The sequence below is a fragment of the Urocampus carinirostris genome, chromosome 20, assembly GCF_059441175.1.
Source record: "Urocampus carinirostris isolate Australia breed hairy pipefish chromosome 20, RoL_Ucar_1.0, whole genome shotgun sequence".
Lineage (NCBI taxonomy): Eukaryota > Metazoa > Chordata > Actinopteri > Syngnathiformes > Syngnathidae > Urocampus > Urocampus carinirostris.
Window position 1 is genome coordinate 18,677,515 of NC_142368.1, and position 14,425 is coordinate 18,691,939.

The 14,425-nt window shown below is 38.6% G+C and overlaps 1 protein-coding gene across 10 annotated transcripts in view; it reads right to left on the reverse strand.

Moving 5' to 3' along the window:
- The window catches only part of dtnba (dystrobrevin, beta a), a 46,527-nt gene that overhangs the window by 25,798 nt on the left and 6,304 nt on the right, over window positions 1–14,425 (reverse strand). For 9 of the 10 annotated variants that reach the window (XM_088324701.1, XM_088324704.1, XM_088324705.1 and 6 more), the window contains exons 2-6: window positions 8,879–8,929; window positions 1,686–1,777; window positions 1,532–1,612; window positions 1,229–1,442; window positions 169–254 (exon numbers count right to left, since the gene is read on the reverse strand). In XM_088324701.1, the coding sequence (XP_088180827.1) occupies window positions 169–254; window positions 1,229–1,442; window positions 1,532–1,612; window positions 1,686–1,776 (472 nt within the window). In that variant the 5' untranslated portion in view covers window position 1,777; window positions 8,879–8,929. The remainder of the gene's footprint in view (window positions 1–168; window positions 255–1,228; window positions 1,443–1,531; window positions 1,613–1,685; window positions 1,778–8,878; window positions 8,930–14,425) is intronic. The other variant, XM_088324697.1, reaches the window with a different exon arrangement.

Below are 14,425 nucleotides of genomic sequence, written 5' to 3' on the forward strand. Positions count from 1 at the left end.
AACATTGCAAAAAAATGTGAGAAATTTAATCAATGACATCATTACAGGAGTCCTATATAGTGGCAAGCAAAACAAATAAGCTTGGTGACACTTTTTGTGTCGGATTCTGGTCAATTAAGGTTTGAAAGGGTCCCGTAAGACAATATTGTAGCTTAGGCTAGTACTTACAGCGGAGTTTGTCCACGAGTTTTCCTCCACAAAGCACGGCCAAAATAGCCTTCACAGAGAACACCGTAAGTTGGCTCTCTGGTTCGCTGAAACAAAATAAAATCAAACGGATGTTTACCAGCATCTGACACGGTAAATCAGTTGTAAATCAGGGCTGCAACGATTAATTGTTAAAAGAAATGGTCGACAATAGAAATCATTGTCAATGACCGTTTAGTCTCCAGACACATTTTCAAACAGACTGATGCATCTTGAAAAGAGTATAATGCCTGCTGAGAGTCGCACATGCACAAAAGCGTCCGTCTCAAGAGGCGACATAAACATACAGAAATGGTGGCATCAACATCAAACTTCTAAAGTTTGAGAAGATTTTAGCCCGGAAAGGGCCAACAAAAAGACCCATATGCAAAAGGACGCACGGAAACTTAAAAAGCACGTCAGTTGAACGAAACGGAGTCTGACTCGCCTCAGCCGATTATATGATTGTACATTTTATATGTGTAGATTCTGCTATATATAAAAAAAGATCAAGCTTTATATCAGACTGTGCCTGAAAAACATGAAATTAAATGCATGCAGTCCGAAGAACAAACGTTAAAAACGACAATTAGCAGTTGTTAAAACCGCTTGGTTTCAGAATCCTTAAGTTCTTTCGTTACAGAGTTTGCTGATGGAAACTAAATGCACTTCACAAAATGCACATAGCATTTTTCTTATTTACTGTTCTACTGCTAACGAGGCTGTTCTCGGTTTACAGGGATGGAAAATAAATGTTTACTTAAATTTTAATTGTTATTATTATTTATGACTATACTGAGAGAGCACAGCACATAACTGGTTTTTGATTTTTATTTATTTTTTGTACAAATCTGCAGCACGTTCTGTCTTTTTCACTGTACCCAATTTTCTTGGAATTGTTATCATTTTCAACATAAATAAATCAACTTCATGCTACATTTTAGTAAAAACTAATCGGTGACTAATCGACGATTAGAATAGTTGCAGCCATGATGAAAATATATATATGTATATATATATATCTTTTTTTTTGGTCATTTACCTATCAATGGCGGCCAGTATGAAATCAACAAAAAGGACAGTACTCTCCCGTGGCTTAATTGGGTGCGTGGTGGGCAGACGCTTGCTGAGCTGGTTAAACAGTGAGGACACCAGGTTCTCCAGCCTGGTCACTGAAATTCCAGCTTCTAATTCTACTGCATTCAGGCCGGCATCACGCACTGCTTCAATCACGTTGTATATGTCGATGAGATGCACTGCAAGGGAAGGATTGCGAACAAGACGATGTCAAATAGAGCTATCCGCAACAACCTTTGCTCCTTGTCCATTTGACTTTCGGACTCACGGTTGCATCTCTTCTGAATGAATCTCAGTTTGCATGCTGTTCGATATGTTGAGAGACAAATGGCATCAAGGTTTTCCTCCGCTGTAACAGAAAAAAAGACATTCAAAGTACTCTCAGTTGAGTCACTTTATTAAACTGCGAATAAGACATTCACCAAGCTCCACCAGGATCTTCCTAGCTACACCGGTGGTCACTGGATCCCCTCTCCTCCTCCTCTCGGCACGGACTCCCGCCTCCATCACCATGCTGCCTCAAAAAAATTTAGGAAAATTTAATCTGTGATCAAAATGTTTAAAGTACCGTATTTTCCGGACTATAAGGCGCACCTAAAAACAGCCAATTGGCCAGAAGTTTGAATATGTGCCTTACAATCCGGTGCACCTTACATACAGTTACAATTCGAAATGCATACATGTGAATTACAATATTTGTGGCTACAAATAGTGTGGTGATAAAATAAAACCTAATGCGTTTTTGTGTGTCGTCTGTATCCTCAGTGGTCTAGTGGATCGGCTAAGGCGCTCTCCCCACAACGATCCCGGTTCGAATCTCGTTACATCCAATGTTTTGCAAATATAATCGGCGATATTAACAGGTACTTATTTACATTTTGTGCAACCAAAGACCTTATAATAGGATGCATCTTATAATGCCACGCGCCTTACAGTGTGGAAAATATGATAATCATTGCCCTTGCAGTAAAAAAAACAACAATAAATAAAGCATTTCTGCAGTAGCAGCATTTATTTATTTATGATTGCATTTGAAATCAAACAAACTACGGATAAAATCCCCCGATAACCTGAAATAAGTGCAAATATCGTTGGCATTCCTTAAATAAGGTGACAAGCTAAGCCACACCCAAATTCACCCGCTACCCCCTGTGCACATTCCAGAGAAGATTTCAACACATCCCGGGAGGCCTCATGCTTCAGTCAGACAAAATGAGGATGCATCTTTTTGCCAAACTCAAACATTTAATCACTGGGTCTAGTGAGAGCTTAATTGGCCTTAGGTTTAAGGATTTAGTTTTAGTAAGTAGGTTCTTTGGGATATTTAACGTTTCAGTTCATTTACAGCAGTGGTCCCCAAATTACGGCCCGTGGGCCGGATACAGCCCGCCTTCACATTTGGTCCGGCCCCCTGAACAATACCAAAAAGCATTTTGATTTTTTTTTCATATATGTGTATTTGTATTTGATAATAAAGTTGGACTTTTGCAATCAAATGTTCCTTAGTTATGAACTATTTTCATTATTAACTATTAGTTAGTAACTATTTTATACGGCGCAACAAGGGTTGCTGACTAGTTCAAATGTTATATTTTGGGATTTTGATGTTGTTTTGTAAAGCAGAAAAAGTTAAGTACCAGTATATCACCACTAGATGACATAGTCTCACAGGTCAGAGAAGGGTGTTTGGGGCAAGTCTCACGTGACCTCACGTGATTTAATGAGACTTGTTCAATAAATCACTCTTAATGTCAACAAGTAAATGGTGTCGTGTGAGACTGACATTTACCATCCATTTTGCAGGTAAAACAACAAAAAACAAAACATTTTATAATATATATATATATATATATATATATATATATATATAAAACAAATGTGTTACACCAGCTGGAGCTAGACCATCCACCTGTGTCCCGTTACACACGCATATAACGTGACATTCTGTTCCAACCTTCTGCAGTCTGTGCCCCTATCTGGCAACCCCCAGAAAAAAAATCATAAACCCGCCCCTTTTCAAGAGAGCGGAATGATGGCGAAAAGATTAGGTAAGAGAAAAATTGATTCAGGACAGTCAGGTAAACAAGTCACTGTACAGTAACAATAACACTGTAGTACGATAGTGTAGAGGAGAACAGATGTGCAAAGGAGTGGCTATGTATAAAGAACTCCTAGTAGTGCAAAAAACAAAACAGACAAACAGATGTACAGATTAGCAGCAGTGTAGACCTACTATGTGTGTGATTGACCATTTAACAGTCTAATGGCCAGGGGGACAAAACTATTGCAGAACCTGGTGGTCCTGCACCGCACACTGCAGTACCTCTTCCCAGAGGCTAGCAGAGTGAACAGTCCATGATGGGGGTGAGAGGGGTCCCTAATGATGTTCTTGGCTCGGATTTTCTCTGCTGTCCTCATCACCCTCCTCACACTACCCCAGTCCGAGGCACTGCAGCCTCCACACCACACAGAGATACAGCTGGTCAGGATGCTCTCTATGGTGCCCCTGAAGAATGTGATGAGGGTGGATGGGGGCAGGTGGGCTCTCCTCATCCTCCGCAGGAAGTACAGGCGCTGCTGTGCCCTCTTCACCAGTGATGCAGTGTTCACGGTCCAGGTGAGTTTGTTTTAAAACTCACTTCTACTCTATAGCATACGAATAACCTAAACTTCTTATATGTAATAACTTGTGAAGCCCTTTGAGACTATTTGTGATTAAGGGCTATACAAATAAAAATGACTTGACTTGAATCACTCTATATAAATTGACAAAACAATTAACATAATCTGAATGATATGATTTTGCAATGGCATAATCATTTTGCTTATTTTAAGTTTGTTTTTCTTGTTTTACTAGAAATGCGTCATAAACAAGACAAAATGATCAAATGAACACCTGTGGAACAAAATCATTTTACTTGATAACATTCTTTTATGGTACTAGTTCTCCTTTTATTTTCTTACATTTGAAGTTTAGTATAATTTCCACGTTAAAGCGCATAAAATATTTTGACTTTATTCACCGGGAGAGAGACGAGTTGTTAACTTCATAGTCAAATCACATTTACCATATTTGTATAGCCTTAAATCACACTAGAGCAGTGTTCATTTTACCTCTGAAAAATGATGGGTCCCGGGGACTCGCAATCTCAAAAATCTATGGGTCCCAACAGAGATCTATGGGTCCCCAAAATTTAGTGTTATCGGGGTTGAAATTGTAAATCGGCGACAAATATATAATATAAATATATATATTCATTCCGTTTTAATCATCACAGTTTATTGGTAATACAAATAAGTTATCATATCATATATCAGTTATTATATATTTTTCAGTTCACAACAATATTTTACATTATACAAAATAATATTGCTGAAATAATTATATTAATCTATATTCTTTTGTTTATTTTCTTCCATCGAATCTTTGGCTTTAACACACTAGTTTTCCTTGCCTCCGCGATCTTCCGAAGAAATTATCTGCCGTTTTTTTTAGCCAGAATTATTGCCGTTGTTATCACTTTCTGCATTATGTTTCGACTTATTACTGACACTGAAGAAATTACCAATTTAGTGTTGATTTTCACCTAATACTAACTGTTTTTTCGGAGGCATACTCATACCTGTCAACCTCCAGGGCTCCATGCCCTTACAAACTGTCATATTTTCCCTTACAAAATACGAAAAAATCTTACACCATATTTTTTTTCAAACATGTTTATGTAGTTTAACATGTTATATTGTACATTAGTTTCCTTATATCATATATTGTTGATGAACATTTTGTTGTGAGACACTGAGTTACTCGACATGAATGAGGTTTATTATAAAAAAAGTTCAAAATGAAGTAGCTTGGACGTTTACTGTAGCAGGAAAAAATACATGCAAATATAATTAAGGAGAATAATACATTTTCTTATTCAAATTATTATTTCATGTTTGCATTAAAATATTGTTGGTAATATACTGATTAAAGGGATAACCACAAACCTGTCTTTTTTCATTTTCTCCTTTTATACTTTTTTTTCTTAACAACATAATGATTCGTAATATAATGCATCAAAGCAAGTGAGCCGTTTGAGTTGAGCCGAAAAAGCCACTTCTCTAAAAAGAGACAGACTTCCACCACAACAATGACGTAATCTCGAAGCAATGATATCTCGTTATCGAGATCGGCGTGCAGACGAAAACTCAAACCGCGAGACCAAAACAACAATGGCAGAAAAGTTTGGAGTGCGGTAAATCTTTGTTAAAAATGTAATCGGGTAATTGATTTGACACAATGAGTCCCCAGCAAAAATGATGCGTCTAGGACGCAGGGACGCGGGCAAACGAGAACACTGCTAGAGTCTCAAAGGATTGCATGAAAATACCATGAAAATACTAAATGAGCAAAAAGATTTGCAGAATGGTTAAAAAAGTCAAATACTATCAAAAAATAGTCATAAAAATAGGCAAAATAATGAGATAGGGCAGTTAAGAAATAAAATAAAAATAATCTCTACTCTCACATTAATCTAACGTTTTTGTAGTAAAATAACAGTTAATATGAGCACAATTGCACCAAAAAAACAAGGTATTTTATTAAATGGTGAAATTTAGAAAAGTTAATGAGAAGCCTTTTAAAAGAGTTTCTGGGAAAATTCCTTAAATTCAATGAGAAGATTACTGTATGCCGAATCTGCAGTGTAATTTTAAATATGTTGGATTTTTGAGAAGTCTCAAAATATCAGTTTAATCCCAAAAGTTGCTCCTTCCATCTATTCAAGATACAATTATTATCATTTCCGAAACACAACTAGGGGAGGCTAGTAGTAAAATAATAGCATGCAATATATGTATACTATTATTTTACAACTATTAGAGTTTCATCATTTTCTATTAAGATAAATTAAGATTTGGAATTAAAAAATTTACGTGAACAAAAGTCAATGAAAATTGGAAATCTTTGTGTGCGTGCGTGTGCAAACTCAATCAGGATTTTTATTTCAAGGCCTAAGAAACTCCACGCTCAATAAAACATCTAACGGTTATTTCAATACGTACAATGTATTTCTGGTTTATGAGCAGTCAACACAAGCTGCTAGTAAGTTTAGAGCAGTGACAGTTTGGTATGTGTCCCGGGGGGAACCTTTAAAGGCAATTGGATTGCTGCCTATAGAAAGTACAGTAGAGAGCAAATAGAAAGGAGCCTTCGGAACCAACAGCTGACAGTATGGTGTGTTGCTTTTAAGAGTTTGTGTGGGCCTTGATGCAGAGCTGTTGTTTGCACCACAGTGTTTTATTATGGTTAACATTTGCTGAGCTGTGTTTATAAACAAACACATTCAGGGTAACTGGTGTTTGGTAAAACCAAACCACATTTCCTAAGAGCAAAAGATACAGTTATTTGGGCAACCTTTGTAATACCAGTTTTTAAAATGACACCATATACCAAAATAACATTAGGTACAATCCCCACTTTGCGCTTGGCCTACGGTAAATTAAAGTAGGGTCAGTTCTGTGAGACAAAAAGAATAGATTGCAACTGTGGAATGGTGGTTCAGTGGTAGAATTCTTGCCTGCCACGCGGGAGCTCGGTTTCGATTCCTGGCCAATGCAGTTCTTTTTCTACTCAGCCATAACTTGGTGTACGTATACAACTGCAGAATTTATGTACATAGTATTTTCCTCCTTGTATATACATATTTGATTTTAATTTATCCTTTATTAAACTTCTTCAACAAACACTGTACCCTGGGGTTGCAGATAACATCCATCCATCCAATAACTGCATCGCTTATCCTCAGTAGGGTAGCGGGGGTGCTGGAGCCCATCCCAGCTATCTTCACGCAGTGGGACACGCTGAACTGAGTCGCAGGGTACACAGGGATAGAAAACTCACTTGCTCATTTACACCCAGAGACTATATGAACCAGCCAATTAACCTGACATGCATGTTTTTGGAATGTGGTAGGAAACCCACCCAGGCACGGGGAGAACATGCAAACTCCACACTGGGAGGTTGCGGCAGCTCGACTTGAACCTCTGCACAGTGAGGCTGCCCACCAACCACCCAGTCGCCAAGCTGCCCTTGCAGAATACATGCCATTAGTTTTATGTTAATGACAGTAAAGACAATCTTGAATCGTATAACTTAGGCCAGTCTAAGCACTACTTTGTAAACATTTTGGCATGTTTATCACGAGTCTTTTATCTCATTTTTCCCAAGTCTTAATTACATGTTTACCCTGGAGTGCCATGTTTAATCTTGTTGCATACAATATTTCGGAACGTTAATATTAAGGACAATAAAGGCAATTCAATTCTTAACAAATGCTGTAGTGTTAATTACAAAAGACACAGTTCAAGGAAGTGTACCGTTACTATAGCATTGATAAGATTTTATTGTCTGACTTTATCAAAACTTTGTCCTGGAGGGAAAAGAGCAGCAAAGTGAACCCAACTCTACCACTTAGTCCAGGAATGGGCTAACTTTTTTAGTCGTGGGCTGCATTGGGTTCAAATATTAAATCTGAATCATTAGCAGAATTTCCGTTTTTTTTGTTTTTGTTAGATAGATAGATACTTTATTCATCCCTATAGGGATATTCACATTTCCAGCAGTATCCTTTTGTTGATTATTAACAGGATGGCCTCGGGGTGCTGTGTTTTAGGTTTGCAACAGCGGAGTGGACGATGTCACACGCTAGTCCAAAAGTTCGACGTCCCTGCAGCAGATGGAAATCTTTGTGCCCAGGGTTACGCCACCTTGTGTTCACGAAGATAGCGAGTTCACCTCCTCTCTGCTTCCCGCAGGCTTTTTTGTCTCTGCCCTAACAGCGCTGAAGCCGGGTAGCTCCGGGTTGCTCCACGTTAGCGTCCGGGATGCTAGATGTGAGCCACGTTTCCGTAAAACACAGCAAACTGCACTCCCTGTACGCTTTGATGTTTTTCACCAGCACAGCCAGTTTGTCGGTCTTATTTGGTAGAGAGTTCACATTTACCATGATTACGGATGGTACCGAAGGCTTATAACGACGCTAGCCGCTTAGCTATTTCCGGTTCTGCATGCACGATAGGGCCCCCTCATCACACTGGCACGAGAATCTTCAGGGCAAGGAGTTGATTCCTCGAATAAACGCATTTTTGTGCGTTAAAACCCATAACGATTGGATAGAAAGTAATCCAAAGTGTAGTTGTCAAAAGGGACGAAAAACACCGAAGATAGAAGCAGACACTTAAAACAATAAATCACAAAAAGTGCGAAATAACACGGAGCTGCTGGAAAGGCTGTTGGAAAGGCTGCTGCTCGCGGCGGCGCCTATGATGTTATGGCAATATGTTATCTGCAATATGACTGGTTGACGGACTTTGTATGGGCCCTTGTACGGATAAGGCAGCTCTCTATGGAAAGCTGATTTAACCAAAATCCCAATTTGTCCCCAAAAAGGGGAGTTATTGAATTATGTTATAAGTGTGGCAATATGTTATTATATTATATTATCATTTTGGTTTGGCGGGCCGGATTAAAAAGTCTGATGGAGCAGTAGGTGATCTGCAGGTCATATTTTGCCCACCCCTAGCTTAGTGGAAATATGACTTATGTGGAGTAAATCTGTAGATATGAACATACCTCTCTGTGTCAGGGTGATCACACACTAGGCGTGCAGAGACTCAATGATGTCTAATAGAGAGACAAGACAGGGGAGAACACCAATTAAAACATAAAAAATATTTGGCCACCAGACAATATCGCCAGAGTAAACGTGCACTTTGAAAAGTGGTTAAATATAGACGCTCCTGATCGTTACTATTTGATGGTACAATAGTTTTGTATTAAAAAAAATGATTAAAACAAATTATTTGAGTCTGTAAAAAGGGTTAGTACTCTCTTATACACTAAAACCAGAGTATTTAAGCATTTCTGATTTATGGATTTTACCTATCAGGGTTTCTTTTTGTAACGTAACCCCTGCAATTAACAGGGGATTCTGTCATTTACTGTAAATATATTTTGCAATTATCCGCAGATACCGCACATTTTCTTAACCTTTAAAAAAAAAAAAATCAAAATTGGGTGCGAGTCATACACAGGATTTTACGGTAGTATATTAGCGTAACGTTAGATGCAATGGGAATAAACCCCAGGAACTAGACCACTAGTGATATAGATGACATACCAAAAGGCATTAGCCTTTATCTCATGATCATACTATTTTGATTCGCGGTACCAGAGATAAATGCTAGAAAATTGAGAAAACCAAGTCATCCTGAAAGACATAAAAGCAGGACGAAGGAAAAAACCCTTTGGTGTGTTTGCTCGTGAATCGGACTTTAAAGGACATTAAATAAGTATAGTCCATTTTTTGGGGTACCGTGTTCATGGTATACATCGTCAACAAATTATTTAAATCATGGCCGCACATATTCAACGTTTGTCACATACATTACTTAGTGTAAGCTGATAAAAAGTGGAACAAAGTCTTAAAAAATAACCAAAGTTGCGCTTTATAAATGAAGAAGTATGATAAATGGATATGATTTTTTGTGTGCATCATTGACAACCAATGATCAAATACGGTGTGAGTACTAGAGTAAAAAAATCAAGTATGTGTATAGAACTAGCACCATTAACACATCTGCTTTAGTCCTCCCAACACGCACACACAGAAAAACTAAGGTACACCCAAGAATAGGTCAAGCCCTATACAGCTGTAAATTAAAGATTAAAATGCATTCACTATAAATGTTAGCCAGGGCATAGTTTTGGGTTGGACAAATATAATGTGATATATTAAAAAAATGCGCTACGTCCCCATGAATGGCAAGATTTAGTTAAATACCCAATCCATATCACACAGACAGCTCTTGGATAGCAAACCACACTTCCATGAAGAATACTTCCAAATCATTAACCAACCACTAACCATGCTTAGCCAGGAGTGTCAAAATTATTTGAAGCCTCGATTTTCTTTTCAAACATTCTTCGAACAAGGATTGAGTTTCAGAATAGTTACAAATGATAAAACTATGTGCTCTGAGTCTTCCTTAATTTCATAAGATTGTTCTGCCTCAAAGACCATAAAGGAACAGTCAATGCACCTGCAAAACCCCAATACAATGTTTTCTCAAAACATGCTCCATTACACACCAATACACACCTGTTTGGATTGCTACTCGACCTAATACAAGCATAAAAAAATACTGAATTGTCATCCGCAAAAATATATCCTGCGATAGTTTACGATGACTCCAACAAAAGAAATGTTGAAAGCTCCAGAAAGCAACAGAGAAGACTGACAGACGGAGGTGCACTCAAGAGGAGTAAGGGGGTGTTTACCAGCCTTTGAATACCACACAGACGCATCCACGAATACTGTAGCATACCACATGACCACATAGCCATTTGCAGCTGCTCTGTAGTCTCACTTCGACCATGACAGAATTCAAGTTGTGTGTAAGTGTGTGATGCATGATGCGCATGCAGTGAGAATAACTCCGGACAGACATTACAAAAATATCCAAGAGGGCATTGGTACTCCCTCCTCGGCGCCTTTTTACCTACAAGCTTTCATCAAACTGAAAAAGCATGATATTCATTTACACTCAGAGCACTTGCACTGGACATTTTAGGTTGTGTTGACATTGATGTTGGGTTTATTTAAAAGTCAGGTACGACTGAGGTGATTTGAAAGTGTCAACACAGTCACTTGAACCATGGTATGTTCCATACAAGCCAAGAGGGTTTCGATTAGCTCGGCTCCCACATGTATTTGGATGAGCTATTAAGTTTGCACCAGTTTTGCATTTACTTAATTTTTCCAACTGTAAGTAAGGCGCCTTTTAACTTTTTGAGCCGTATATACTACAAAATAAAGTGGATACGATTGGTAATGTGTTCAGTATTTACACATGCTTTTACGGTATACTACCGTGGAGGAGGAATGATTGATCGATCGAAAAACATCACTGAGAAATTTGCAAAGGATTGTATGCAACAGCAGCAGTGAAAGCACCGATATTGAAACACTGGACCAACTGTGATACAGATGACATACAAAAAGGGTTTTATTTCATTATGGAATTATTTTTTCTCACAGTACCTGAAATGTGTGCTTCCTGCATACACAACAAAGGATAAATATTGACTTGATTATGTTGCACTCTGACCCATTTTGAGCATGTGAAACATCTCTCAGGTTTACACAAGACTCTCTAAAGGATTTATTCTCTATGTAAATATTATTTAAAAATCTCTACATTACATCAAAAATCTACAGCAGTAAAAAGATGTGATGAATCCTTTGGCTCGCAAATGAACATTTTAACTACTCTTGAAAAATGGAGAACTACATGGCATTTGGATATGATTTAACCAAAAGGAATTTGATGAAGCATTAACGTGATAAGAAACAAATTCTCAACTCATCACAGACTGTACTTTCACCTTCAATATCTCCCCAACAAGAATCGAAACAAGGACTTAATTCAGATATAGAGAAAGTACGAGGGGTAGAAACCTGGAAATTATGTGTGGACTGTAAGAACATAAAAATCATCGTCTATGGTCAAAAACATGTGTTTTGTCCATGATTAAAACAGAGCTTAGGGTAAACATTTTTCACAGATAAAAATCTTAACAAGTCACTTATACGTTGGCACAAACACTGAAAAACCAGCTGGAGAGAATTTTCTAAGGGCGACGGTTGGGCTAAGTACAAGTTCCCCCATTTGTATTTCTCTTTTTCACTTCCTCTAGGGGTGAAAAACTGAAACAGTCCCTGGTAGGAAAAAAGTCATGTCAAGTCATGTTTATTTGTATAGCCCTTAATCAAAAAGAGTCTCAAAGGGCTGCACAGACCACAGATTATTGCAAACCACAGACTATTATGTCACCATCCCCTAATCTAAAACCTACAGGAGGGCAAACAATACACAGCTATTGTCAACATAAAATATAGGTTATTCATATGCTATAGAATAGAAGTGTGTGTTTAAGCTTGGATTTAAACATTTCCACTAAGTTTGCAGATCGAATCTCAGGGGGAAGAGCATTCCATAGCATTGGCGCCCGAATGCGGTTCTCTTCTTGGCTCTTGGGATCATTAGTAGACCAGCATTTTCAGAGCGAAGGTTCCGGACAGGAACATAGGGGGAAATTAAATCTGAAAGATATGAGGGACCAAGTCCATGCATGATTTTGTATACCTTAAAATCACATCTTGAACCATTGCAGGTTAGCTAAAATCAGGGTAATGTGATCAAACTTTTTTGTCTTTGTTAAAAGCCTCGCTGCAGCATTTTGTACCACCTGAAGGCTCTTGATTTTGGACTTTGGGAGACCGGAGAGTAGTGCATTACAGTAATCCAGACGGGAGGTAACAAACGCGTGAATTATAATCTCCGCATCCAACTAAAACAGCATAGGATATGTTATCTCAATGTATTTATGTATGTCCATACATTTTCTAAATAGTTGACAGTGGAGGGCGGGATGAAAGAAACAAAATAATATACCTTCAAATAATTACCCAATCCACTCCCTGTATTAGAAATTAAAAAAAAAAGATTCAGGTATCACTGCTCAAAAGGCGTTGTAGGTTACACCAGTTGACCTTAAATCGACTTTTGAATATGCGGTTGTCGAAGATACTTTCCTCTTTTATCCCTTTTTAAAATTGTTTTTCAGATTTTTCTACTCTTTATAATTGTCAAGAACCGGAACAGGAGGAGGACCCAGATGCATGACGTTTCTCACACAAGCTTTTTTTTACGGGAAAAGGGGCAGTCATGCATGTTAACCCAAACGCCAGCAATTCGGCAAGCGTTGGGCGGAAGTCGCAAGGCAGCAGTCTGGGGTGGAATGACAGGAAGCCAGAGGCAGACGAGATTGATACCAATTGCACAAGCAGGTATCGGGCAGATGGGGTCGATACCGGACAGGACGGGACAGACAGGATTCATATCAGGCACTGTAGACTGGAGTCCGATAGCAAGCAGGACGAGATAGACGGAAATGATACCAGACCCTGGAGATCAAAATTAAACCGAACAAACTACACGGAAACGCAACCAGATACTGGAGAGCGATATCAAACAGAACAAAAATAGCCGGGAACGAAACTGGAGATCGATATAAAACAGGACAAAATAGACGGGAACGATACCGGAGAGGAAACACAAGCAGGAAACCGGGCAGAGTCAAAACCCACGTCTTGCGGGTGCAGATGTTCGTTGACAGACTAACAAAGGGCGAGTGAGAGCACTGAGCTTAAATACGAGGGAAGCCAATCAGTCAACAAGCCGCAGCTGTTGCCAAATGGGCTGGGCCAATTGGGCGTCATAGACAACCGCGACAATAATTTGAGACCAGATGGAAATATGCAATGGCCTAGAGAGGGATGGGCGCCACCAGGCTGTACTTGCCTAACACACACCATAGGAAACAGTGCCCCTACTATCCTAGCAAGGGATAGATCTACCCACCACGCTTGATAATACTCCTTAATTAACAGTCCATTAAATTGGCTAGTTGCACTGTTGGGTGAGTGCCAAACATATGTCAACTTATCCTGTTAAGAATAGAATACAAGATCTAAATAAACTTCCAGTCCGGTGATGTCATCTCACAACATGGATTTATGAATTACTAAACAAAATCCAATACTGGTAATTGTATTTCGAGAAAGTGGTTTTAGGGGTTTCAAATGTATGCAGACACCCCAAAGTGGAAACAAAGGGGGTTTTGAACATAAGTGGAATAAAGAAATCCAGGCTAAGTGAATCAGTGTAGCTTGATCTAGTCTGGCCGGCGCATATTAGCTTAGCGCATGCGACACAAAGATGGAATCAGTCAACCTCTTCCACGGCTAAGTGATATTTTATTTATTTCATATACATATGGCTAAAAGACTTAATTGATACCATCTTTGCGTAGTTTTATGAAAAACAGCCAAAGTATACTGTACATATTCAACAAAGTTGGGATGTCAATTTGTCAAGAGTTCTAGATTGGCATCGCAATATAACACATGGCCTGACAGCAAAAAAATTCTCACATGAATAACTAAACACTAAACACTGACTTAACGATAAGATGACTGCTGCAATTATACAGTCAACAGAGATTAAAAGTAGGGTGCGTCGATTGAGGTGTTCTTAAAAAGTTTCAAATTAAATA